This window comes from Gopherus flavomarginatus, chromosome 1 (genome assembly GCF_025201925.1).
Source record: "Gopherus flavomarginatus isolate rGopFla2 chromosome 1, rGopFla2.mat.asm, whole genome shotgun sequence".
NCBI lineage: Eukaryota > Metazoa > Chordata > Testudines > Testudinidae > Gopherus > Gopherus flavomarginatus.
In genome coordinates, this window is record NC_066617.1 from 103,241,334 (window position 1) to 103,269,129 (window position 27,796).

At 47.8% G+C, this 27,796-nt stretch overlaps 1 protein-coding gene across 2 annotated transcripts in view; it reads left to right on the forward strand.

The window, feature by feature from the left end:
* Positions 1 to 27,796, forward strand: part of SYN3 (synapsin III) — a 291,194-nt gene that overhangs the window by 29,278 nt on the left and 234,120 nt on the right. For both annotated transcript variants that reach the window (XM_050926612.1, XM_050926622.1), the window contains exon 3: positions 22,788 to 22,845. In XM_050926612.1, the coding sequence (XP_050782569.1) occupies positions 22,788 to 22,845 (58 nt within the window). The remainder of the gene's footprint in view (positions 1 to 22,787; positions 22,846 to 27,796) is intronic.

The following is a 27,796-nucleotide window of genomic DNA, read 5'->3' on the forward strand; positions in this document are numbered from 1 at the left end:
AAGAGAAGACATCTGTCTCTAGGGCTGTCAGTGCAGTGCCTTTCACAACATCTACATTCACCAAAAGGTAATTAAAATAGTAAAAACAGACAGACAACAAGTGATCATCCCCTCCTTGCTAATCGTGATAGCAAACAGCAAAATGTTCAGAGGTTTAGCTAAGCCTCGAAAGGATATGCTTATGCAAACATCATTTGCTGGAAACGTTATTAGAAAGGGCTTTTTCTGTGAGATTTGCCAAGGCAACACTTTTTCAAGAAGTCTTGGAAGACACCTGAATCCTTCTAAATGCAAGGGAGCTGGCCTATTTGATTGGAGGACATTTCCTTGAAAATTGGCTGATCTGAAAAGCCTGCCAGCACCCATTTTCACTGTTCTGTTCTATAAAGACTTTTTACCACATTCATCACCATAATATCTGAGCACCATCCAGTAGTGCATTAAGCTATATGACTACACATTTGTCCCAAGGCTCTGAGAAGCTGAGCTTTTATCCCTCTCTCAGTGCCTGTATGCCTTCGCAAGCTGGCCAGGAGATCCAGAGAGTGGCCTGCTTCTTGGTACTAGCCTTCAGGAAGTTATCAAACATCGGCCACTGCCAGCCAGCTTCGGCAGCTGCCAGGGAGCTCTTCACTGCCCTCTGGTTTTGAAGACCCTCTTACAGGAGTGGAGAATATAACCCTGGGGAACATGAGAGTATTTAGGATATCCAGATTTCGGTTTTATGGGATTGCATTGTACTAGTTCACTTCAGCCCTCATAGGGAAAGTTGTAAATGGCCTTTCCTCCAGGATTTCATCCTCTCCCCCGTAACCTCTGCCCTTTAGTTCCCAGCTGAAACCTGGAAGTGATGGTCAAGGATTAAATTGCTTTTGCCTTCTTGTTCTTTGCCTTTTAAATGCCAGAGATAAAGATTACACAAAGTTCCTTCAAGATCATTTTACTTTCAACTCCAGTTAAAGGAATATCTCATTACCTACATTCCATCTAAATGACTTCTGATAAAGGGCTTATCTCTAAAACAGGAGTGGGCAAAACTTTTGGCCTGAGAGCCACATCTGGGTATGGAAATTGTATGAATGCTCGTGAAACTGGGGGTTGGGGCACAGCAAGGGGTGAGGGCTCCAACTGGGGGTATGGGCTCTGGGATGGGGCTGGGGGTGAGGGATTTGGAGTGGAGGGTGCTCCGGGCTGGACTGAGGGGTTCGGAAGGTGGGAGGTGGATCAGGGCTGGGGCAGGGGATTGGGATTCAGGAGAAGGGCAGGGGTGCAGGCTCCAGGCAGAGCTTACCTCAAGCAGTCCCAGAAGCAGCGGCATATCCTCTCTAAGGCTCCTATGCAGAGGCACGGCCAGAGGGCTCTGCACACTGCCCCATCCACAGGCACAACCCCTGCAGTTCCTGGCCAATGGGAACTGCAGAGCTGGTGCTTGGGGCAGGGGCAGCATGCAGTGTGGAGCCCCCTGGCTGATCCTCTGCGTAGGAGCCAAAGGGAGGACATGCCACTGCTTCCAGGAGCCACAGCATGCGCGGAGTAGGGCAAACCCCCAACCCCGTTCTCCAGCTGGCATGCCGGAGCGGGGTAAGCCCCTGACCCTGCTCCCCGGTGGGAGCTCGAGGAACTGATTAAAAGGTCTGATGGGCCAGACGCAGCCCACAGGCCATAGTTTGCCCACCCATGCTCTTGAACTAGGTTTCTCTAACAGCAACAGTCTCTTTGAGTGAAATGTGTCTTTGCTTCCTAGAACCTGTCAGATTTCAGTTGTCATGTTTCATTGACAGGTGACCGATTCAAGATTTTCCCTTAAAGTCCAGTCAAAATACACATTGTTTGCAGTGTTGTTGTAGACATGTTGGTCCAAGGATGTTAGAGACGCAAGGTGGCTGAGCTAGTATCTTTTATTGGACCAACTTCTATTCATGAGGGAGACAAGCTTTTGAGCTTACACAGATTTGGGGACCTGAAGAAGAGCTTCTGTGTAAGCTCAAAAGCTTCTCTCTTTCACCAGCAAAATATAGATTAGTTGTTATTGAATCATCCTCTGGTCAAAAGTTAGAGAACTACATTCCGTTTACAATTCCCTTTTTTCCCGTTACACAATACATAATGATTTTCATTTAAAATGCCCCCCTTGTGAGAGGAGATCTCCCTTCCTTTAATTGGTATTTCCCCCATCTATACCATCCTTGAAAGCAGAGAGGAAACCTTGCCCAGTGGCTAAAGAACACATCTGGGAGCTGAGGCACATTGACTTACATTCTTGGCTGTGCCACAGACTTGCTGTGTTAACTCACCCAAGGTACATGACTTCACTTCACTGTGCCTCATTTTCCTTAGCTGTAAAATGGGAATAAAAATATTGAGCTGGTTGAAGCAGAGCATGGTGCAGCTGGGCTGATGGAGAGGAGGAGGCATCTGTGGCTAAGTCGCCTTTCAGTTTCTCAGATCCTGGAGCCATCTATCTAAGGACTGTGCTAACCTGTAAGGACACTGTGGTCCAGCCCTGCTTCCCATTGTGCACCTTTGGCACCAAAAGAAGCAGATAGTGAGGAGGTTGCTCTGGCCCCACTTCTGCAACATCCTCTGTGCTGCATTGTTTGGGGAAGCGGGTGCCAAGAAGCCAATCACACTGACTTTCCCCTTGTGTCATGGGAATCCCTAGTTGCCCTTCAAGGGGCAGCTTTTTGGCTGCTTTGTGATGTTCCTAAATAGCATCAACAACCTTTTCTATTTTAGGTACTTCTATGGCTCCTATTACTGTGTGTGGGAGACCCACAACTGCCCTCTGAGATGGAGCAGGACTATTATCCCCATTATGCAGATAGAGGACTGTAGCACAGAGAGGCTGTGACTTGCCCAAAGTCACACAGGAAATCTGTAGCAAAGCCCAGGTCTGCTGAGTCCTAGAGTAGCACCCTATCCACGGGACCATTCCTGAAGGGCTCAAATGCTGGCTTTACCTCTGGTCCCCTTGTTATAAATGTAAACCAAGATCTTAGGTGTAATGGCCTTCATTAGTCTCCACTTGTTTCCCAGCAGACACAAGTGCATTACAGACCCATCATTAACAGCATGGCTTGTTTTTGTCTCAAAGGGGGGGATTCATTACAAAGCAAGGACTGCCCTCCTCTCCCATCCTCTATCCTCCCCTTTCCCCGAGTAATGGGCTTGGATTTTGCATCAAGGTGGAGGTGTAACAGCTGAGACCAGTAACTAATACAGGATTCTTCATCCAACCTGAAAAGAGAGTGAAAATGAGTGGAATTTTCCCCCTGGAAACTGGCCTTTTAACATAGTAGGAAAGTTTCTGGTCGGATGGTAATTGCATCTAGTGTTCCTGCGAATCTAGCAAAAACAGGGCTTTGCTGGCTACCATTTCTATAAGAAGTGATTTCCTTCCCTCCCGCCCCCCCCCAGGTCCACTTGGCACTGCTGCCTTCTGTTGTCACTGGTATTTTCTTACTTATTTGCCACCTCGATGCACCTGCTGCTTTTTCTCAAGTGTAACAATATGCTCAATAGTTGAGTCACTGGCTTGTGCTAAACTTCCCTGCAATATCAAGGAACCACCACCAGGGGGTAGTCCATTACCACAGCATTCATGTAACTCCCTGTTGGACCCGTTAACATGTCTGACACACAGTACTAGCACCTGGGGCCTAGGGGGCAGTCTGCTGTTTAGCCCAAACCATGTAATCAAAGAGGAAGATGTGGCACTAGGCCCCACATTCTTCATAGAAATATTGTTATGATATGAATATGGCATAGCTAAGATAAGTTTTATGCAAGCTGGGTCATGTGAGAGATCATTGGAAAGGTAATGGTTTACTGAATGTGATTGTCCTATTTGTATGCATGTATCATTTCTGCATCTGAAGTTAGGAATATTGATTATGTATCAATTGCAAAAGTGTTTGCACCTGGGAACGCCCACCAGACAAAATGCAATCAGTCTGGCTGGTCAGTCAATAAACCATTAGGGAGAAAAATAGGTCTTTGAAGATGCTAATCTCCCACCTTTCTGAGAAGCTTCCTGGGGTGCTGCTTTGACACTTCAGGGTCACCTGGTACTGGACACCATCTTGGACTGCTGGTATTTTTCCACTAGTAGGGGATGGGAATCAAACTGAGAAACAACGGATTCTCGCCATATGTAAATCCTATTTAAGGCTGGGGAGTGAGTTAATCAGGGTTGGTTCTTCTGTGGATAAACCCACGCCCCAAGATGACTGCTCAAAACACCTAAAACAGAACTGAGGAAGAGTTGGACCCAGGCTAGAAGGTGTCTGGCCTGTGAAGAGAATATCTGGAATTCTAAGCTGCAAGCAAAAGAAGTTTCCACAATATTCCACAAATGTTCGTGGGTTTTTATAAAATATAGTAAGATCTGTGCCTTTCCTGGAAGCATTTACAGTAAGAGGGCTAGTTTCTGATCTTATTCATGTGGGTCACTCAGGATTTACACTAGTATAACTGAGATCAGAATCTGGTCCAATGACCATAACACTGAAAGACAATGTTGATTAGGCTCGATTCTGATCTCAGTTATACTGCTGTCCATTCTGAGTAACCTATTTCTTCTTCCTAGTATCAATATGCATGAAATACCAGCTCAGCCTGCCCCACCTGAGCCCTTTGGCAGCAGTGTTTTCCTTGAGAAAAGATGACTGTCTGGGGATTTTGGCTGACCACTCTGGTTGCCTCACACATGGAACTATTCCCAGAATCTTCAGCGTGAACAATAACCTATTGTTACCACTGTTTTGTTCATTTCATTTTTGAAGAGGTATCAAATTTAAAACCTTTTCAACTCCTTTTTGCCTGCCAAAATATCTGACTCTGTAGCATTTTTGGTTGATAAATGGTCCTTTCCTTCCTCCTCCCTCGTGCTGGAAGAGTTAACTGGACCAGAAAAGAGTCACTAGAAATAAGTAACAACAAGCAAAGAGCTATCAATATTTTGACATGGAACCACCACAAAACTTTCCCCCATAACCTGGACAAACCCCATGTAATGAGGCCTCATCGTTCTCAGATAGGAAGGGTGGGAGACTGGGGAATCTGTCCACTGATTTCCCTTTTTAAAAACAAAAACACTTTCTTGTAACCCAAGAAGGTGGCAACATGGCTGGATAGGCAACTTATTTGTATTGCAGAGCACCTAGGAGCCCCAGTCATGGACCCGGGTCACATTGTGTTAGGCACTATGCAAACACAGAACAAAAACAGTTCCTGCTGCAAATTGCTTATAGTCTAAGTATGTTAAGTGCACTTAATTGGAAAAGAGTATCATTTGTTTCTTTAAAACTCTGCTAAGTCTATTCATACTACAGCACAGCCCTGAACTTCTTTATCTTGTAGTGATGGCCTGGAGGGTGTAAAGACCCGTTATGGGAATCCACAGCTATCTTCATCTGCAAACTTTTGCTAATACCTGACGCTTGGCGTACCCTGGCATGTTTCAAAGGCTAAATATTTGCTCTTGAAATATTTTTGAGTCCTACATAACTCAATCCACTCTAGCAGGGATACGGTAGCTGTAGCAAAAGAAGGGTGGATTCCATCAGAGGCAGGAAAATGACCCAACTCTCCCTTTGATATGGTGGCAAAAATTTGCACAAGAGCTTCTATTTTTCTCCAAGATGCCCTTCCAGCACCTCCCAAAGAAGTGTATCTTTACTCTGCTTAGTGCAGGGATGGGGCATGACACTAGTTGTGTTGCTCTGTTTTTTGACAAACTAGCCATCTGCAACAATGAGTCTGCCAATGGCTCTCCATCCACAGCAGAGAAAATGCCATTCTTTTTTCTCACTGAGGGTCCCTGTCCCAGCCATACACCCCACAGGATTAGAGCTGGGCAAGCAATCTGTTTGGAAGCATCTGCTGCCCTGGAAGAGATGCATTTTTAGAGATCCTGCAAACCTATATTTGCTGCCAGGGAATGGGAATTCGTTCTCTCTCTCTCTCTCTCACACACACACACAGACACGCGCACACACACACACACACACTTGAGGAAATGGAGTGGCAGAACTCCATGTTACTACAAATCAGCCAAATCCAGGACCATGACCTCATCCAGGAGGAAAGTGTCCCACCTCCGGCAACTTCCTTGCCCAGATCAGTGTTAAGTCAAATCACCCTCTTGCTGGAGTGGTTTTTTCCAAAGCTGAAACAAGATTTGACCTGTGAATCGTTAACCCCCATTGTCTGTGAAGTTTTACTCACTTCCCCACCCTCATGCTTTGTTTAAACAGCTTATTTTGGAAATGCATGTGCATACCTCATTGGTGCATTAATAAAGTACCATGAAAACGTTGCTTTTTGTGCCAGCTGTAGTAACAAGGTCCCTGCTCACTTCTATTTGCTAACTATCCCATGTCACTTTTCAGAACAATAGATGTGTTTTGTCCCCATTTCAAGCTAGTCCAATACTATCAAAATTACATTCTTTCTTGCTTAAAATCCTTCCACCTCATCAAGAGTTTGTGCCATATTTCACAGGACAAAGCCAGTAAGGACAGTGTGAGTGTTACAAAATTGAATTGTTGTTTTTCATTTCCCTCCATCTCTAAAGCCAGGCTGTCTTAACGTAATGGCGCCAAACTCCTGGACTCAGAAGAGAAGAGAAATCATGATTTATTCATAACTGAACCCTCTTCCAAACTATCTAAAATAACACATTTTTGCAAAATAAGGCTTGCAGGGCTTGTCAGAGCTTGGAATAAAGTGCTGGATCACATTAGGAAGAGGAAATTACCAGCTGCAGTTTACTGGGCTACAAAAATCCATTTCTAGTCCTGGTCCATGGGATATTGAACCTTAAATATGTTACTAGTCCAGGACTACCAGTGGTCAAATAATGTTAATCAAATATTGAATTTGGTAAATCCAATCACTTTGCAAACTAGTTCCTTTCTTTTTGCAAATACATTTACTATTTGGAAACATTCTGTGAATGTCATATGTAAGGTTGCGTGTCTGTCACAGAGGTCACGGAAGTCACGGATTTGGTGATTTTTCCGTGACACTCTTGATTTCTGCAGCAGCCGGTATGGCTGGCTCTGGGGCTGACCAAGCACATCAGGCAGCCCCTGACCCAGCTGTACCTGCCACTGCTGGGGCAGTTTGGGTGTGGGAGATGGCTCAGGGCAGGGGCAGGGGTTTGGGGAAGTGGCCAACATGTCCCTAGGTGGAGGGACCAGGGGGCTCTTCACACTGCCCCCGCCCACAGATGCCACACCCACAGCTCCCATTGGCTGCGGTTCCCAGCCAATGGGAGCAGTGGAGCCGGAACTCATGGCGGGGGCAGTGCGCGGAGCCTCCCTTGCCTTCCCTCTCCCTAGGAGCTGCAGGGACATGAGGAACCGGGTAGGGAGCCTGCCAGCCCCACCAACCCTTATTTGGAGACAAAATTCCACTTTTGGGGGGAATAGGTATAATATATGTGATAAATTATATGATATCAATAAAGAGTAGCTATTTCAATATTGCATAGAGGCTTTGAATAGTAGTGATCCCAGAGGTAATGGAATAATGGGCAGAGTGCGGGTGAGGCTGTCAAATGTACATGATACATTTCAAAACACCTATTTTTCTGGCAAGTGACATGGGATAGTTAGCAAATACAAGTGAGCAGGGACCTTGTTATCACATCTGACCCAAAAAGCAATGCAGCTTCTTATTTATATCACCATCATGTGTCTGTATTTCTATATTGCATATATAAAGAAATGTGGGATCCAGTGCTTCTGGTTGGAAGGTGATACAGAAATGTAAAGGATAAGTAGTATTACAAAAATAGACACTAGGAATCTGGCAAATATTCCCTACCAGGTTACAAACATGCTAATGCAAGTCAAATTTGGGGCCTTAATGACTTACCAGAGTCCTTTTAAATATATAGTATTTAACCTCAGAGTGTCTTGCCTAGACCTCGGCGAACCTGAGAAATTCAGCCAGGTTTCTCAAGGTTTGTGAGCCTTTTAGTGACCTGCAAATGAACCCAGGCTTTTATATTATTTGTGCCTAAAACACAGCAGCTTTGGCTGAGTTTTGCTTTTGAGTTATTTTGGTTCCCTTGTTCCTAACACTCAAAGGTGCTGTAGATGCACTTCACTTCAAAGCAAAAGTGGAATAGAGTATTGCATGAACCCTTACAAAATGATACCCCTCCAAACAGCTCCAGGCTCTGCCATCTAGATTTAGCAAGAAGGAAACTTGCTAGCAATGTACAATTTTAAATCGTACATAAAATAAACTTGCTGCCTCATGTGTCACAGCAGCACCTAAGCTGATTTAAGCAGCAGCTCGGAAGGAGGCCCATCCAGTTTTCTGTGACTTGAAGGAATATGGCTATGATGCTGGCCCTTGGGGGCAGGACAGGGGGAAAAGACTGGGGAGCATCAGACCTAGAGCAAGGCACCCTTCATATATTTACAACCTTGGAAAAATGCAAAGATCAAGATCAAGTGTAGTATTAGTTAATGACTGACCCAGTTTCTCTTGAAGAATTCTATTGTCTCTAGTTAGCCCTGTTTCATCAGCAATAAGTGATGCAGGAGGCAGACAGAGTTGCAGGAATCTTAATTTATCAGGGTGGGGGAGTGGTTGGAAGTGCTTAGATACTACAGGGATGGGCACTATACAAACTCCTTAATTAGAGAGACTGTTCTGCTATTCCAAAGGGCAGGGATGATCCAGTGTGGATGGAGATCCATTGGCAGACTCATTTTTTTCAGGGGACAATGATGGCTAGTTTGTGGTTATAAGGCTCTAGTGTTTTTGTGTAGCAGCAGCCTGGGCCCATCTTGTGTTGCTGAACTGCTGATGATCACTATGAACCCTGAAGACAAAAATGCCAAAGGGATTATTTTACAATATGCAGGAAAGAATGGTCTTGTGGATAAAATGCAAGCCTGGGACATGGGAAATCTCTTCCCACCTCTCCCACTGACTCCCTGTCTGACCTTGGACAGGTCACTTAATCTTTCTGTGCCTCCATTCCCCATCTGTAAAATGGGGATAATAATTCACCCTTTCTCCCATTCAGTCTTATCTATTTAAATTATCAGCTCCTCTCTTCTTATGTGTTTGTACAGCACCTAGGACAGGTGCACCCTGATCTCAGTAGGGGCCTCTAGGTCTTACTGCACAGTGAATATTAAACAATAACGTATCCCTTCTATGTCTGAGCAATACATAAAGGTCTCTAGATTGCAGCAGGTGTGTAGAATAGACCTGATTGTCCCAAGGCACTCAACTCCTGGGGTAACCATTTCCTCCCTCTTGCACAAGGCTTTGGGTGATCAATAATTGACCAAACTTGGAAATCCGTATCGTTTGTAGATGGAAATTTCTAATCTGGGAGAAGTGGGGAGCTGGGCCAGAGAGGGGAAAGCCATGCTCATTTTTATCCATTAAAAAAGCAAACCGACAGAAATGCTCTACTGACTCCCTTTGTATTGTCATAGGGGCTGGAGGGGTATCTGGGCATTCCGCAGCCTGCTTGCTAGTATCTTGGTAACTGTCTCCTTTTTCCCAGTCCCAGTCCCTTTTACATAGGAGACAATGCAGACATACAGTGAGGGCCTTGTGCATCACCCAGGCCTCCAGGCCCTTTGACACAGGGAATTCTTTGAGTGGCTAACCTCACTCCGTGAGGTCCACCCTCATCCAATCAAGAGGGTTGTTGTAACCTGGCATTTTCCAGGTTTGATCTTGGAGGAAATTACATGCTTTGACTCCCAAAAGACTCAAGAGATATCTTTGTTTGTATTTGGATGTCAAAGAAAGGAATTGGAAGATTCCATAATTTAATCCTTTTTGTCTTCTATTGGATTCACTCGCCTCGTTCCTCCTCCTGCTCCTCTTTCTTCCTCCATTTTTACTTTCCCCCTCTTTCCATTTTTCTCACACCGTGGTTCTTGCATCACAGTTTTTGTTCAGGCCCCCAGTGCAGGCTAGGAGTGTGGGGCAGGAAATGCATCCTGAAGCTAATGTGAGAAGAAACAGGCAGCCAGTAAAGCTAATCTTAGTTTGTTGGTTTGGATGCTGTTCGAGGCTGATCCAAAACTCATTGAAGTTAATGGAAAGACTCCCAGGAATTTGCTTATAAAACATGGCGACACTCCGTCCTCTATCCTTTATGAATTCTTTTGCTTGGAGCTGTTAAACCTCCCACCCTGTTTGACTTGAAACATAGTTCCACTTCCAGGGAAGGAAGATCCTCAAACAACTCTCATAGGCTAAGCATACATCTAAAACAGGTAGGCAACCTATGGCATGTGTGCCGAAGGTGGTGCGCGAGCTGATTTTCAGTGGCACTCACACTGCTTGGGTCCTGGCCACTGGTCTGGGGGGCTCTGCATTTTAATTTAATTTTAAATGAAGCTTCTTAAACATTTTAAAAACCTTATTTACTTTACATACAACAATAGTTTAGTTATATATTATAGACTTATAGAAAGAGACCTTCTAAAAATGTTACAATGTATTACTGGCACATGAAATCTTAAATCAGCGTGAATAAACGATGACTCGGCACAGCACTGCTGAAAGGTTGCCAACCCCTGATCTAACACAATGGTGCCACGCGTGCATGAATTCATGCAGATAGGTATGGGATTCAGACTCTGGACTTAGTGCTCCTCTTCCTCCTCGCTGGCCTCTTATCTGGTCACTTGAAGGAGCAACACCACTAACTCATCCAGGATATGGTAGGAAAATGTAACCAACACGGACTTTATTTCATGATAAAAATCGCACTGGGGCAAGCAAGCAAAGTCAGATCAATAGTTTGGGATTCTCTCTCTGCTTTTTAGTTCAGAGGTAATATTTGTTTTGAATTAAATGAAAAGGCAACACTAGGAATGTCTCAGGCTGTCTTGCAAGGATATCCTGCCAGATAACGAACCTGCTCCACCCACATGGGCTGCTGCCACATCAAATCTTTTAGCCTTCAACCCAAAATGTAGCCAGCAATGATTCTGTTGACTCCAGCTGCCATGGGAGTGTGGCTTCTCCACAGGTGGCATGCTGAGATGATAGGTGCTGAGTGCTGAGTTACTTCCAGAAATTGCAAGAGATCACAGGGACATTTCTTACGGTAACTCCAGTGAGGTCTCTTGCAAGACAACTTGAGGCACATTTCCTTGATCTCTTCTTGTCCTTGTAAATTATTTAATGCAGTAGCCATTCTGTGAAATAAGCTGATGAAGCCCCATAAAATACATTTAACACAAAATACTGTGCTTCTAACAGGCCGCAAAATGGGACATAACCCCACTCATTCAGCCAGCTGACATTTTGAAACAGCTTCAGGTTTTCTAATTGCCGCTCCCCTCTTCCCCCTGCAACACTCTGACTCATGCTATCTCAACCTTCGTAAGTAGAAAATGGGATACTTCCATCCATGTCCAGAACATTTTCAAGACAGGTAACAAACCTGGCATTTGGCCATGTATGTTACGTTCAGGTATCCTGCCCGCTGAGACTGTACGTGAACAAGAGCTCCTTTGGGATTCTCTGCATGATCCTGTATACCCAGGCATGTCAAGTGGATCTCAACCTTTTCGTGGAGTGCTCTACAACCTGTCAAGAAAATGGGAAGTTCTCTGCAGCATCCCTTTCCATCTGCATACACCACAAATCCTATGGCTACCACTGCAGTGCTCACTGAAGTGGTTCTTATAAGCACTTTCTCTCCAGGACATAAAAGCAACAAGGAAGAAAAAACTTAAGGAAGAAACAAGCCTTGGGGGTAAAGGCTCGTCCAGGATTCCAATTTTGAGCATATTGACTGGTTGATGAAGTGAACACCAACTGCTCCTATGGAATTGTTTTAATATAAAAACAAAAGTAATCAGGTAAAGCGAAATGTGTATGGGAGTAAGGAAATACCTAACTATAATTCACTTTCAGAGGGTTAACCATAAAGTCCTATAGATTCCTAGGAAAAAATGACCCCTATGAATTTTGACCTTTTTCTACTGATCTTGGAAGTCTCCACTATACATCTGGTGGCTGAGTTCAAGGTTGCCCCATGGCTCCTCTTGATTCAGATATGGATTCTCCAAGGCCAGCACAAAGGGGCTGCTGGACAAGAATAACCTTCAACCTCCAGGGAATTCCCCAGCACCACCTCCATTGGAGCCCTGGCAAAGGGGGCCTATCCAGATGGTAGGGTGACCAGATGTCCGATTTTTGACCAGACAGTCCAGTCAAAAAGGGGACCTGATGGTGTCCGGTCAGATCTACTCACTGGACACCCGAAGTCCAGTTATTGCGGGCGAGGGAGGTGGGGAGGGGCAGAGTCATCATCTATGCCAGCTCTTATTCAGTCAGGGCCGCCACCTACCTACATCAGACGGATGCAGCTCCCAGCCCCGGCTCTGCAGGTGAGTCCCACCCGACCCACACAGGGAGAGGGGAGAGGGCAAAAGCAGCGAGCAATGGAGGGAGGGGGAAAGAGGAGTGAACAGGGAGTGGGGCCTCAGGGGGAAGAGGTGGGGCAGGGCAGGTTCTGGGACTCTTGCTGGAATGTCCGGTTTTTAAATATTACAAAATTGACAACCGTCCCAGGTGGCCAATAGAACAGGAACACAATTTAAGTCAGCACTGGGGGCCATATGAGCTCCTGAAGCCCCTGAATGAGGCAAGGCGCAAGCTGCCTCCCTTCAGTGTCTGTACTACCACAGGGATGAACTGAGCCCTTGATGTTTAGCAGGCTGAGAGGTGCTTATACCACTGTGTGAGCAGGCTCCTTTGAGGCAACTTTTGTAGCCTTACTCTGATAAAAGCTTCACAAGAACATGGGGACACAAGTACTACATGCCGGCTTCTCACGAAATGCTCTTTACACATATAAACGGACCAGAGAGCTGATGCTTTTCAAAACCAGTCCTTTTCTTCTGGTCCCCATAAAGGATGTGCTGTGTATGTAGCAGACTGGGAATGGAGCACTTGCTTCCGCAAACCACAGTCACGGAGAGGGGAGGATGCTCAGATTCTCTGAAAAGCGAGCTTTTAATCTTTCTAAACAAATTTGTGAGAGGAGGCATCTGAAGTTTCTACCATTACGGGGCTGAAGGTGAGATTTCAGTCTCATTGGGGCTGGAGCAGAAAGCAGAGGGCTTTTTTAATGTATTTCTAATGCCCTTTTATCCAGGAAATGTATTGCGTCCCAAAAGTGTGCAGCTCACTAACCACAGAGAAAGATGCACTAAGGGGAACTTCTTTTAAAAGCAGAGGGCATCTACTGAGCTATTATTATAGCACTTCCTTTCCCCCCCTGCATGAGCTGCAGCATTCAAATGTTTCTTAGCATTGTAAATCCTCCCTAGGGTTTGTTCTGCTAGCATGGACCTACAAGTCTTTCCATCCAAAATATCTGTTTACATGCTAATTTCCTGAGATCAGAAACCAAACCACCCAACCTACACCCTGCATAGCCTAATTATAATGCAGCAATCTGACTCTGTCAGCATCCTGCATACTTTATAATAAAGTGCTGGCCACTTAGACCAGTGGTCAGTAATCCATGCTGACATGGGACGGGGGGGAGGCAGGATGACTTAGGTGATTCCTGTTTTGATCTCTCAAGCCAGTAGGCTGGGAACACTGAGGCAGCCCACGCAGCCTCTAGGGTAACGAAAGATTCCTTGCATTGTTCATAAGTGACTTCATTGGATAGACAAGAGTGGAATTGCTGAGGCACAAAAGGAAGCCCTGTGATGGATCCTATGGTTAGGACATGGTATTGGGGCTCAAGATCTAGGTTCAAATCCAGGTGTGACCCTTAGCAAATCACTTGTATGGCCAGATTTGCAAAGGAGGGGGCAAGACTTAGCAGCTCTCAACAGGACCTGCTTGGTCATGATTGCTTTTGAAAATCTGGCCCTTAATCTCTCACTCTCTAGTTCCCCCTTTGTCAAAGGAGGTATAACCTCCTTTCTCCCACCTTTGTCTGTTGTATGTTCTTTGGGACAGGACCTGTTTCATGCTGTGTGTTGATGCGTTGTCTAGTGCAATGGGGCTGTGACCATGAACGTGGCCTACAGGTACTTCCATAGTGTAAATAATTTCTGCTTGGTTGAAACTTCAGGGGCTCCAGGGTGAGACTAATATCTCTTCCCCACTCAGTGTGGTGGCCTCTACTTCCCAAAGGCTCAGAAACACGAAGTGTAAATTAAAAGCATTATTGAATCTGTATCTGAGCGTATTTTGCAGCAGGTGTTTCAGTCTTCCCCTGTGCGGTGTCAGAATAGAGCACAGAGCAATGCATTTATCTCTGATTTATTTAGCACCTATAGTCTTCAGAGACCCCTACAGCAGCTTAGCACTGAGTTTGCCTTGAAAGAAAATATATCCTTTCATTTAAAAAATGTGAGCTGTGTCATTGGAATGAGCCAGGCCATGTGGAAAATGGGGTCCAGAAACAAAGGTCTTACTGTGTCTTAATCAAGATGCCTTGTACTTATACCCTGGGTCCACATGATGGTGGTGCCCCATACATGACTATTTGGGAACAGAGTCTGTATTGTAGCAGTAGGGAGAGGGTTTTATAATTTTTACTGTGAAGGCTAATTTCCTGGACTAAGCAGTAGAAGTCTCATTGCTTCATCTGTAATGGATGAAAGAGTGTGGATGATCAGCCTTCACTGTGAGTGAGTAGGACCGAAGCGACACCAATGAGTTAGGAACCAGCAGGTCAGCAGAGTGGAGGGGTCATCAGAGGGAGGAAGTTTGTTTCATAAATGTGAGTGATGCATATACACTGTGATGATCTTCTGTTTCAAAGAAAAAATATGCGTGTATCACTGAATGCCATGCCTCAGACTTCAAACCAGTTCCTGTGGGCACACTAAGTTTATCTTGGCTTTTGAGACTGCTGGTTATAGCGATAATTCTCTACATGTAAAAATGGGAAATACCGTTAGACCCAGTTATAGCTCTAGAACCAGGATGAACTTAGGTGCACTCGCTGTAACTCTTGTTGCCAAAGCGGTGGCATTGTGTCTGACTTTTTTTTCATCCAACTCTCATGACTTCAAGGAGGCTTAGGGATAGCTAAAGTCCTGCATTTTCCTTTTTTTGGATTTGTAAGAGCCTGTTGGAGTAGTCACACCTGGCTAATGTACTGTCCCTACCTAACTTCAATTCATAGTTAGGGTAAACTTTGTGCTGATGAATAGCCTTTTTGACAGCGGGACCTTTTGATGGGAATTTTTTAAACAAAATGAAAACTTTCATTTTGTTTAAAATCACGTTTCAAAATAAACTTTTGTTTAGACTTCAAATGTCAGTTTGGTTCTTTAAATTTGGACAACTTTGTGGGTTGTTTTTAAACTTTTTTCCCACACCTCCCATTTCTTCCCCCACCCCACTCCAACAACACGAAAGGGAATGAAATAAAATGTGTGGGAAAGGGCTTTTTTAAAACATTGAAAAGGTATAGGGAAAAACCGGCTCTTCCCCCTCTCCCTAACTTTGCTTCATTATCTTTTTCTGTCCAAAGTTTTGTCACTTGAATAACAAAGTGTTGGAAGTGTTACTTCTTCTCATAAAGAAACAAACTCTTCTTCTTCGAGTGATTGCTCACATCCATTCCAGTTAGGTGTGCGCGCCGCGCGTGCACGTTCGTCAGAAACTTTTTACCCTAGCAACTCCAGTGGGCCGGCAGGTCGCCCCCTAGAGTGGAGCCGCCATGGCACCTGATATATACCCCTGCCGGCCCACCCGCTCCTCAGTTCCTTCTTACCGCCGTGTCGGTCGTTGGAACTGTGGAGCGCGGCATAGCTGTCCTCCACGTCCCTAGCTCTCCTTGTTCTACGGTTGATAGTTGTAATTAGTAGTTAAGTGTAGTTAGTTATATAGTTAATAGTGTAAATAATATTGTAGATATTTGTTAGCCGGTTTGGGCCGTAGCCCTTCCCGGCACCCGGCACCGGGCTCATGCCTGGTTCGCTGGGCTTCAAGCAATGTGCTGCCTGTAAGAAGCCGATGCCGACCAGCGACCCTCACGACGCGTGTCTAAAGTGCCTGGGGGAATCGCACAGATCGGACAAGTGCCGCATTTGTAAGGCTTTTAAGCCTAGAACAAAGAAGGAGAGAGACCAGAGACTTAGGACTCTCCTCATGGAAGCGGCACTCAACCCGGCAGCTTCGCAGACCGTCATCTCGACACCGGCACCGGATCGCGCCGGCACCGGAAAGACTCCCCGGCACCGGGTGCAGAAGCAAGACCCTCGAGGTCTGCAGCTCCATCCAGGCAGACTCGAGTGGAGCGCCCGGCACCGACATCTGCCGCGGCGCTACCGGCACCGTCGACTCCGGGCCCGGAGGGTCAGTCGAGTCCAGTCCCGCCGAGCTCCCCCATAAGATCTGGGGTTGAGCTATTGGTCCCATCGATGCCGGACACCTTCGCCTCGGCACGGGACCTCATTGCCCTGACTGAGTCAACTCAGCCTCCACCCCCGGTACCTCCGGTGCGGGTAGCGTCCAGGGGCAAACCTATGATGACAGCGCCGTCTCGGGACTCACGCTCGCTGTCGAGGTCCCGACACCATGGTCGCTCAAGATCCCGCCACCGCTCGCAGTCCCGGCACCGCTCCCCTCGGCGGTACCGGTCGTACTCGCGGCACCGATCGGCCTCCAGACGGTCACGGTCTGGTTCCAGCCACCGATACCGGCACCGGGACTCTAGGAGCCAGTCCCACCGTCGATCAGTGCACCGGTCGACCTCCCGGCACCGAGCTGGTGGCAGGTCCCGGTCCCGGTCGACCTCCCGACACCGCGTCGGTGGCAGGTCCCGGTCCCGATCCCGGCACCGAGTCAGTGGCCGGTACCGGTCCCGATCCCGGCACCGAGTCCAAGACAGACCCCGGTCCCGATCCCGGCACCGGTATGACTCCCGGTACCGCTCCCCGGCACCGAGAACATCTTCGGCGCCAGGACACGGAGACTCTTACCAGCCGCGGTCGGCCCCTCCATGGCCTTCCAGACAGCCGTCGGTGTCATCGCAGGCGGACAGTGTATATGCGCTGGGCACTGACAGACAAGCGGCCCTTTTTCAAGACCCTCCGCAACAGGACCAGGGTCCGCAGCAGTGGGGGTTCTGGACACCCTGGGCATACCATCAAGCCCAGGGCCCCCAACAGCTTCCTCCTAGGCCTGCAACGGCAGAGCACAGGGCGCCGGAGGCGTCGTTGTCTCGCCCGCCTCCCTCCCCGGACGGGGAGGATGGGTCAAAGCAACAGGACCCTGATCTTCCTCCTGAGCCAGAGGCGAGGGCTGAGGCGGACCCCCCGCTGGACACTCTCTTGCCGGGGGTCTCCTCATCGTCTTCTCCCGATGAGGTGGTGGCTGGCACTTCCTCTAATAGCCCTCCTCCGCTAGATCTCAGGGCACATCAGGACCTCCTCAGGCGCGTAGCACAGAATCAGAGCCTGCAAGCTGAGGAGGTCTCTGAGATCGAGGACCTCGTCGTCAGCATCCTCTCCTCCGATGCTCCCACCAGGGTCGCCCTGCCCTTCATTCGGACGATCCAGGCCAACGCCAATACGATCTGGCAATCGCCGGCCTCCATCCCCCCTACTGCATGGGGCGTCGAAAGGAAGTACATGGCCCCCTCCAAGGGCTATGAGTACCTCCATATCCACCCGACACCATGCTCCCTGGTGGTACAGTCGGTGAACGAGAGGGAGCGTCATGGGCAGGAAGCCCCAGCCCCCAAATCCAAGGAGGCCAGGCGTATGGACCTCCTCGGCCGCAAGGTTTATTCGGCTGGGGCCCTTCAGCTCAGGGTTTCCAATCAGCAAGCCCTTCTTAGCCGCTATGCATTTAACTCTTGGGTGGCAGCGGATAAGTTCAAAGAGCTGCTGCCACAGGAGGCGCGTCAAGAATTTGCGGCGATTCTTGACGAGGGCAAGAAGGTTGCACGAACCTCGTTGCAGGCCTCCTTGGACGCTGCAGACTCGGCTGCCCGTACCCTCGCCTCGGGGGTGACGATGCGCCGCATCTCCTGGCTTCAGGTTTCTGGCCTTCCACCGGAGCTCCAATACACCATCCAGGACCTCCCGTTCGAAGGCCAGGGCCTGTTCTCGGAGAAGAAAGACCCCAGACTGAAAAGTCTTAAGGACAACCGGGTCATTATGCGCTCCCTTGGTATGCACACGCCTGGGACGCAACGCAGACCCGTCCGGCCACAGCAACAGCAGCAGCGTCGGCCGTACCCCCAGTTCCGCCAGCGGCAGGACCTTAATAGGCGCTGCGGCAGAAATGGCAGGCGCAGGCCGTCGGGCAATCAAGGGGGGCAAAACAAAAGCTCCTCTAAAGCCCCACCTGGACCCAAACCTTCATTTTGAAGGTGCACCCGAGGGTGTAATACCAGTATCCCCCATGGATCCTTCCCCCCCGTTTTCCAACCGCCTTTCGTTTTTCCTCCAGGAGTGGTCCCGGATAACATCCGACCGCTGGGTCTTACGCACGGTGCAGACGGGATACCGTCTGCAGTTTGTATCTTTTCCTCCCTCCCGCCCCCCACCCTCGTCCCTCTTCAGGGACCCCTCTCACGAGCAATTCCTCCGCCAGGAGGTACAGACGCTCCTCGACAAAGGAGCTATAGAGGCGGTTCCGGAGAACGAGAGAGGCAAGGGGTTTTATTCCCGCTACTTTCTGATCCCCAAGGCCAAGGGAGGCCTCAGGCCTATCCTCGACCTGCGAGAGCTCAACAAATATCTAGTAAAGTTGAAGTTCCGCATGGTATCCCTGGGGACCATTATCCCATCCCTGGATCCTGGAGACTGGTATGCCGCCCTCGACATGCAGGACGCTTATTTTCATATTGCCATATGGCCACACCACAGACGTTTCCTTCTGTTCGTGGTCGACCGCCATCACTACCAATTTGCGGTCCTCCCATTTGGCCTTTCTACGGCTCCGAGGGTATTCACAAAATGCATGGCTGTCGTTGTGGCACATCTTCGGCACAGTCGCATTCACGTGTTCCCTTACCTCGACGATTGGTTAATTCGGGGCACGTCGGAGCTGCAGGTCCGGAGCCACGTTCGCAGGATCACCGGCCTGTTTGCTACCTTGGGCCTCATGATCAATGTGGACAAGTCCACCCTGCTCCCCTCGCAGAGGGTGGAGTTCATTGGGGCCGTCCTGGACTCCACCGTGGCCAGGGCCCTTCTGCCGTTGCCCAGGTTCCAGTCGTTGTCGGCGATCGTTCAGCGCTTGCGGGCAGCCCCCCTGACATCGATACGGACATGCCTAACCCTGTTAGGCCATATGGCAGCCTGCACGTTTGTGACCGGGTATGCACGGCTCCGCATGAGGCCCCTCCAGTCTTGGCTCATCGCACATTACCGGCCGGCAAGGCAGTCACTAGACATGCTGATCACAATCCCCTAGGGGGTGTTGGATTCTCTCAGTTGGTGGCTAGACCAGTTCGTCATGTGTGCGGGGCTCCCATTCCACCCACCCCAGCCCTCGGTGTCCCTAACGACGGATGCCTCAGATCTCGGCTGGGGGGCCCACCTGGGAACCCTGAGGACACAGGGCCTGTGGTCCCCACAGGAGGTGGAGCTACATATCAACATGCGGGAGTTGAGAGCGGTCCGCCTTGCTTGTCAAACATTCTGTCACCAGCTTCGGGGTTGTTGTGTCGCAGTATTTACTGACAACACGACGACCATGTACTATATCAACAAGCAGGGTGGAACCAGATCCTCTCCCCTATGTCATGAGGCGATGCGACTCTGGGACTTTTGTATAGCCCACTCCATTCACCTCACGGCTTCCTTCCTCCCCGGAGTACAGAACACGCTGGTGGACCGCCTGAGCAGATCCTTCCTCGCGCACGAGTGGTCCCTCCGCCCGGACGTCACCCTCTCGATTTTCCAGAGGTGGGGTTGTCCCCGCGTGGACCTCTTCGCGTCCAGGAGGAACAGGAAATGCCAGGCGTTCTGCTCCTTTCAGGGCCGGGAACCCGGGTCTATAGCGGACGCCTTCCTTATTCCGTGGACGACCCACTTGTTCTATGCGTTCCCCCCGTTCCCGCTGGTCCACAAGGTCCTTCTGAAGGTGCGCAGGGACAGGGCCCGCGTGATCATGGTAGCCCCGGCGTGGCCCAGGCAACATTGGTACCCCATGTTGCTGGACCTGGCCATAGCCGACCCAGTTCCCCTGCCCCTTCACCCGGACCTGATCACCCAGGACCACGGAACTCTCTGTCACCCGGACCTCCAGTCGCTGCACCTAGCAGCATGGCTCCTGCGTGGCTGACCAGTTCCGAGTTGCGCTGCTCCACCCTGGTACGTGAGGTACTCTTGGGCAGCAGGAAGCCTTCCACTAGAGCGACGTACTCGGCCAAGTGGAAGCGTTTCTCCTGTTGGTGTGTGGAGAAGGGTCTCCTCCCGATGGAAGTTTCGGTGGCCAATATTTTGGACTATATTTGGTCCCTTAAGCAACAGGGCCTGGCGATATCGTCCCTGCGGGTCCACTGGCGGCTATCTCCACCTTTCACCCGGGTGGGGATGGCCACTCCGTTTTCTCTCACCCGACGGTGTCTAGATTCCTTAAGGGGCTGGAACGTCTATACCCTAATGTCCGACCCCCTGCCCCTACCTGGGATCTTAACCTGGTGTTGTCTCGGCTCATGGGGCCCCCCTTTGAGCCGTTAGCTACGTGCTCCCTGCTCTATCTTTCTTGGAAGACTGCCTTTTTAGTAGCTATTACCTCAGCTAGACGGGTGTCGGAACTCCGGGCTCTCATGGTAGATCCCCCGTATACAGTCTTCCATAAAGATAAGGTGCAGCTGAGACCGCACCCTGCCTTTCACCCCAAGGTGGTCTCAGCCTTTCACGTCAACCAGGAGATCTTCCTCCCAGTTTTTTTCCCAAAACCTCATTCTTCACGCAGGGAGCAACAACTCCACTCGCTAGATGTCCGTCGGGCTCTCGCGTTTTATGTGGAGAGGACCAAACCGTTCCGCAAATCCCCCCAGCTTTTCGTGGCAGTAGTGGACCGCATTAAGGGGCTTCCCATTTCCTCGCAGAGGTTATCCTCGTGGGTAACGTCCTGTATCAGGACCTGCTATTACTTGGCTCATGTTCCTACGGGCCGTGTGACTGCGCACTCTACCGGGGCGCAGGCGTCATCGCTGGCTTTCCTCGCCCATGTGCCCATCCAGGAAATCTGTCGGGCAGCGACCTGGTCATCGGTCCACACCTTTGCTTCCCACTACGCCCTGGTCCAGCAGTCCAGAGGGGACGCAGCCTTCGGATGTGCAGTGCTCCATGCCGCTACTTCTCACTCCGACCCCACCGCCTAGGTATGGCTTGGGATTCACCTAACTGGAATGGATGTGAGCAATCACTCGAAGAAGAAAAGACGGTTACTCACCTTTGTAACTGTTGTTCTTCGAGATGTGTTGCTCACATCCATTCCACACCCGCCCTCCTTCCCCACTGTCGGAGTAGCCGGCAAGAAGGAACTGAGGAGTGGGTGGGCCGGCAGGGGTATATATCAGGTGCCATGGCGGCGCCACTCTAGGGGGCGACCTGCCGGCCCACTGGAGTTGCTAGGGTAAAAAGTTTCCGACGAACGTGCACGCGCGGCGCGCACACCTAACTGGAATGGATGTGAGCAACACATCTCGAAGAACAACAGTTACAAAGGTGAGTAACCGTCTTTTCCAATATTTAACTGTTTCCTGCACTTTGTTGCTGTTTTCCAACTGGCAAAAATTGGGAAATAGTAATACAATGGCAGGGGGAGCTCCCCCCACTTGTTCTGAAATGAAAACAAATCAATATTTCGGGGTAGTGAGGGTCCTGAAATTTTCTATTTAGGAAATTTTTGAAAATACTAAGAAGTAGTCATCTAAGTCAATAGTTTTTGAGAAAAAATGTTGATGTTGATGAAACCCTATTTTCTGATTGGAAAATAACTTCTGTTAGAAATTTCCTGATCAGCTCTGTATAGAAGAGAATGGCTTAAAAAGCATATACTTGCCCTATAGCTGGTTCTCATTGCACTATCAGTCCCTCCATTTGAGCAGTAACATCCATCTATTTTACCCTGTTGTATATTCAATGGCTGTGGCTTTTAGCAGAGTTGAGAGGAAGTATATGAGAGAGACTTTTTTTTCAGTGACTCTGATGCAAATCTGGTTTCACAATTTTGAAGAAATTTATCCTTATTTACATTTTGAGGATATATATACTGTTTCTTTAAATCAGTTGCATGAAGCTGACCAGATAGGGCTGGGAAATTGTCTAACACAAGCTCTACAGTGAAGCAGAGAGAGAGAAAGACAGGCTTAATATGGCTTTCATTATGCTGATTAAGTTCCTTGTTCAGTGTTGGAAGAAAATTGACTCTGATTCTTTGTCACATGATAGATTTAGCCTCCCTCTGTCATAGCCTCCGTCCCCAGGATAGAGAATACATACAAACTGGTCTTGTCATTGATTATTACTGTTGTTCTGTAAGGTGCAGGGAGATAATTATTTTCTCAGTCTAAAAAAAAACCCTCCCAAGCCTTCAAGGAAATTTCCAGTGTGATTTTTCATCTGGTTTGGCAGATTCCTCTTGGAGAACAGAAAGTCAAGGGAAAATGGGAATTAGTAAAACATGTTGTGAACCATCTGGAAATCCTTCAACAAAAAGGGAAAACAGCAGCAAAACAGTAGCTAACAAATAAATAAGTAATCATGAACTGCAGCCTTTTTAACCAAGTCCCTCTCTCTCTTTCTCCCCCTCCCTCTCTCCCTCCTCAGGGCCAAGTATTTCCAGGGGAAGAAGGTGAATGGGGAATTTGAGATCCGAGTGGAACAGGTCAGTGATCATTGAAATCCTCTGTAGCAAGGGTTCAGGTAGGTGATTGAAACCCCACCTGCACGTGTCTGTGGGCATCAGCCAGGAGGAGAAGGGTGCTAAGGAGGAATTTTAAGGCTTGTCTGTTTCACAGAATTAAAGAAGCCAGAGATGAAAATAACTTTTGGGTCATCCAGTTCTGCCTTTTCAGGTTTGTTCCCTATTGTATCTTTTCTAGTGCTGCTTTGAGTGTCCCTATGGATATGTCTATACTGCAATTAAACCCCACATTGGCCCATGGCAGCTAACTAAGGCTCATGGGACTCAGGCAAAGGGACTGTTTAATTGCAGTGTAGACATTCAGGCTTGGGCTGCAGCCAAAGCTCTGGGACCCTTCCACCTTGCAGGGTCCTAGAGCCCAGGGCCCAGATTACCGCTTATGCCAGGGAAGGCAGAACCAGAGTCAAGGGGGCTAGTGCCCCTGTGTAAACTCTCACATGCCTGTGGGGGAGGGAGCAGCGGTGAGAGGGGGATCCAGAGAGGTTGGAGCAGCCACCACAGCTCTCAGGAGCTTGCAGGGGAGCAGGGAGTGGGACCCAGAGGGTCTGGAACAGACCTGGAAGCAGGTAGGAACCCCCAGAACTCTCTTCCCACTCTGGAGCCAGCTGTCTCTCCTCCCCTGCTAAGTCTCAGTACCTCCCTTCCTGTCCCTCCGCCCCTTCCATTTGCAGGGAGTATCTGCCTCTCCACTGCGGGCCCCCGCAATCATTCCATAATCTCCTTTTTCTCCTCTCCCAAATACCCCAAACCAGGGTAGTCACATATTTTTTGTCAAAGTCCAGAATTTTTGGTCAAGGTATAGTCAAGGTCTAGACTCCAGAGAAGATAATAAAGTTAATAATAAATAATAATAATAATAATTAATAAGTAAATAAAAAGAAGTTGGAGTCCATTCAGAAGCATCTGGTGGTCTGGTTTGGGCCCACAGTCCGCCTACTGACTACCCCTGTAATGGAGCCTCTGCACTGCTGTTTCCCTGATTGGATAGATCAGGAGCAGTGCCTACCATGGGGCTTGTAACAATTCCCAGGAACTCCTGTGAGCCTCATCCAGCCCATCAGCCAAGACTCGTTACTTAGGTGGCATGCTTAGGTTTGGGCATGGGACCCAAGGAGGCTAAAGAGTGCAAGTAATAATCAAGTGTGTATGTGGCGAAAAACATGCCTTCATTGCAATGGCTATCAGGGCTTCCACTGCTAGGAACTGTTGCCTGCTAGTGCTACTGAGAGTTACCTCAGTGAAGCTCCCTTCTAATAATAAATGTAACAACTGCAGCGTTACTCCAGAAAATGAATTATTTAATTCAGAGGAAGGTTGGACAACAGTGAACAGAAAGCAGGCTGCTTCCTCCCCACCCCCCATATATGGAAATTAAGCCTAAGAGTAACAGACCATGAGTTGCGCCCTGCTGCATTGGACCTTGAATGCAGAAGTGATCATCAGTTCTATCATTGTCTAACATGGGAAATACAGAAGTTGTATTCTTGTGGGCAGTCCCTGAATGTGGCCTCAGGCCCATGTGCATATCAATCAGGCCAAGAGAGGGGTGCTTATCTGTATAGACGCCAACTCTTTGGGCTTCAGCTTTTACTCATCCTTTCTGATATTCAATTTTTTTCCCCTACTTCTTTTTTTCATTCTTCATGTCCTTCCCCCCTCCTCTCTGCCTTACTTATGACCCTCTGGCCTAAACCATCATGAAACACTTCACTTTGTCTTTTCTGATACTGAACACAAAAAAGTTCTGGAGCCTAAAAAAGAGAGAACACTCTTCCACAGTCCTGGCCTAGGAAGCACACAGAAAAGAACTCTGTGTGCGTATGACCTTGTCCCAGACCTCAGACAACAGCAGTACTACAAAACCCCCGAGGATTCTGGGTACAGTTGAGCACATCAGGCATCCCATGTTACCATGCTGTAATGATCTTTAACCGGGTGAAGCAAGGGTCCACAGCTGGTCTGAGTAAACTCTACATTGATCAAAAGCTAAGTGTTGTGGCTCTTCTGAAGTTGCTTGGGCTGTGTGGTATGCTTGTTCACGTGTAATTATCCAGAAGGGGTTTTGCTCCCAGCTCACTGTTGGATCACACTGTAAATTTCCACACAGTATGTGCCCTGGGCAATAACTTAGCTTTTCTGAAGAAAAAAATTTCTGTTTTTATAGCGAAACTAGATTTTACCTGTAACAATAAAATAGCCTGTCTTTTTTTAACAGTGGAAAGTGTTGAAGTGAAACATCCAAATGTTTAACACATTTGCAAAACAGTGTCAGGAATGAGACACTTCAATGGTTTTGATGGCAGTGCTCATTTCTGTGGCATGAGACGCAGTTACATTCATTCTTCTGGGATGCCCAGAAATGGGATTTGAATCTGAGGCATTTGCCTTACTGCTTTTTCTCTCTCTGATTGCTGCCTATATTACATCTTCATTCTCTGTTAACAAGCCCCATTGGCTGCTTTTGGGGGAAGCAGAGAGGGAACACTGATTTTTTTATCTTGGTAAGTCATGACCTCATTTATTTATATTGTGGTGGGAGTAATAAAAACAGAACGGTATCTCTCTCAGCTGCTGGTTGTGAGCTATCAAGTCTGGTCATACCCCACTACCGGCTCTGAGAGTTTCCTCTCCTTCTTGGCTGTAGTGCTTGAGCTTACCCTTGCATGGAAACAGGTCAGGTTCTCAGGTTATTTACTATGGAAATGAACTATGTGACCTCCATGCCCTCCCGCCTTCTCTTCCCTCAAGCACTCCCTTCAGCTAATTTTATCCCCACATGCATTAAGAAGACAGATACTCCATTCATTGCCTGGTGCTGATGAATATGAGAAAAGCATGGTAAGCTGTACTGAGCTGGGTGTACACTCTCCAGTCCTGTTCCCTGGCTTCCATCCTCTCAAATCATTAATTAATTCAACCACAAGGATCCTCTTTATTTCCTTCTTAGTTTCCTTTTTGCACGCTCTTCAATTTAAACCCCGACACTGATTTATTGAGTGATCTATTAGGATGTCTAAAGTGTGCTGTATTATCCATATAATGGATAATACATGTATGCTATTTATTTAAGCCTACCCATGAGATTGCTTTGTCTTACCTTATTGCCTTTAGTGACTGAGTAACCTAAGTGCCAAGATCCTGGAAACAGAGAGAGAGAGTGTGGTGGGAGAAAATTGATAAGGTCCTGGAAGCAGAAAGGAGAAAAGAAAGAGAGCTGGAACAGTGAAAGAGCCAGGACCAAAGATCATCAGCGACAGTGAGGATTCCAAACCTGACCCAAAGCAGGGCAGTGATACAGAAGAACTGTTATTATGTGAGGACTGGGGGCATTTATGTTCCAAGTGCATCTGGAAAAGTTCAGCATTGCCAGAAACTTCTCCCCGTGCATGCAGTTCCATTACCCAAATGTAATGCTCTCTTACTAGTAATATTTAGGAATTTTAGCTCTTCCAATGTAACATCTGTTTCTAAAGACTCCTTTCTCTTCTTGGATGTTGGAGCAATCAGTGAGGGAATTAAGCCAGAGCACTGGAAGCCACAGTTTTTATCTCTGTATTTGAATCTCTAAAGCTTCTTTCATCCAAGGGTACATTAAATCTTTTTCTTTAGCATTTTTAGTGAATTTAGTGTTGGCCAAAGGGGCCAGATTGACAGCCATAGAGTCTTAAATTGTCTCTTTAGCCAAAAACCAGGCACAACACAGACAGCAGTTTTGCAAGCTTCCCAACATTGCTCCATCAATGTACCTCAAGCCTAATCCTGAAAGACCTCACCTAACACAGTGAGAGTAATTCAGTCTCCATGTTCATTTAGGCCTCCATTCAGTAAAGCACTTAAGCACGTGCTTATCTGTAAGTACATGAGTATTCCCATCTCTATTCAGCAAAGTAATTAAATTGGCTTCAGTGAGACTTAAGCATGTGCTTAAAGTGTAGCTCGTCCTTAAGTGCTTTGCTGAACTGGGGACTTAATCCTTGTCCTTTCTGCCAACAAGGGAGTCAATTATGGTTGTGCTTTATGTTATGTGGATATTTTTCTCCCAAGAGTCCTTTTGTGACAATGTCATTCAGTCACTATCAAGCTGAATCGCACTTGGAAGCACTTACCAACAGGTGGAAGTCTTGGTTTATCATATTTCCAGGGCCCTAAACCATCTAATCTCTGAGAATTTATCTATCTAAAAATTCAAGACCTCAGATTCAGTATTGCCAATTCCAAGCACTTGAAAATCATGAGTCGGTCTCCAAAACAAATGAGATTTTTTGTTGGGTTCCTTTGATTTGCCTTCTGTTCTTGAGCCCTTAGGGTGTGCATTCTCACGGAGTTCTAGAAAAAAATCTTTTATAAATAACAAAAAGCTGGGTGCTCCTTCCCCCCTGAAGGAAGCTAGGCTAGAACTGCCATGAAGGAGTCCCCAAATGGATTATAATATCTCGCTCTCTTTCATCTCAATCCAGCAGGTGCTTGAACACTGTGGAGCTCAGCCTCATGGGGAAGATGTGGCATATCATATTATTTTGGGTTTCTGTGAATTGTATAGCTACTGATCATCCTAATCCTTGGGACATAGAAATGCAAAGGAGAATCTGTTTTGTTTTTGTTTTTGTTTTGTTTTTTAAGTTTCTATCTGTGATGAGTTCCCCGGGGTGCAATCTGGAACTGGGGTACCACTCAGCCCTCTGTCTTACCAGCCTGAGCTCCCTCTCAGACTGTGATGCTATGACAAGCAAACCCCTCCAGGTCCTGCATTCACACGGCCATCCACAGACAGGGACTCACCCATATGAGTTACAAGAATGCTTTCACCAGCCACTCATGAACCAACAATTCCCTTCCCCCCGCCCCCAGCCTAGGACCCCAGAGCTGTACCGTCTTGACCTGGTCAGAAGCCTGACCAGTGTAAGTTTATGAC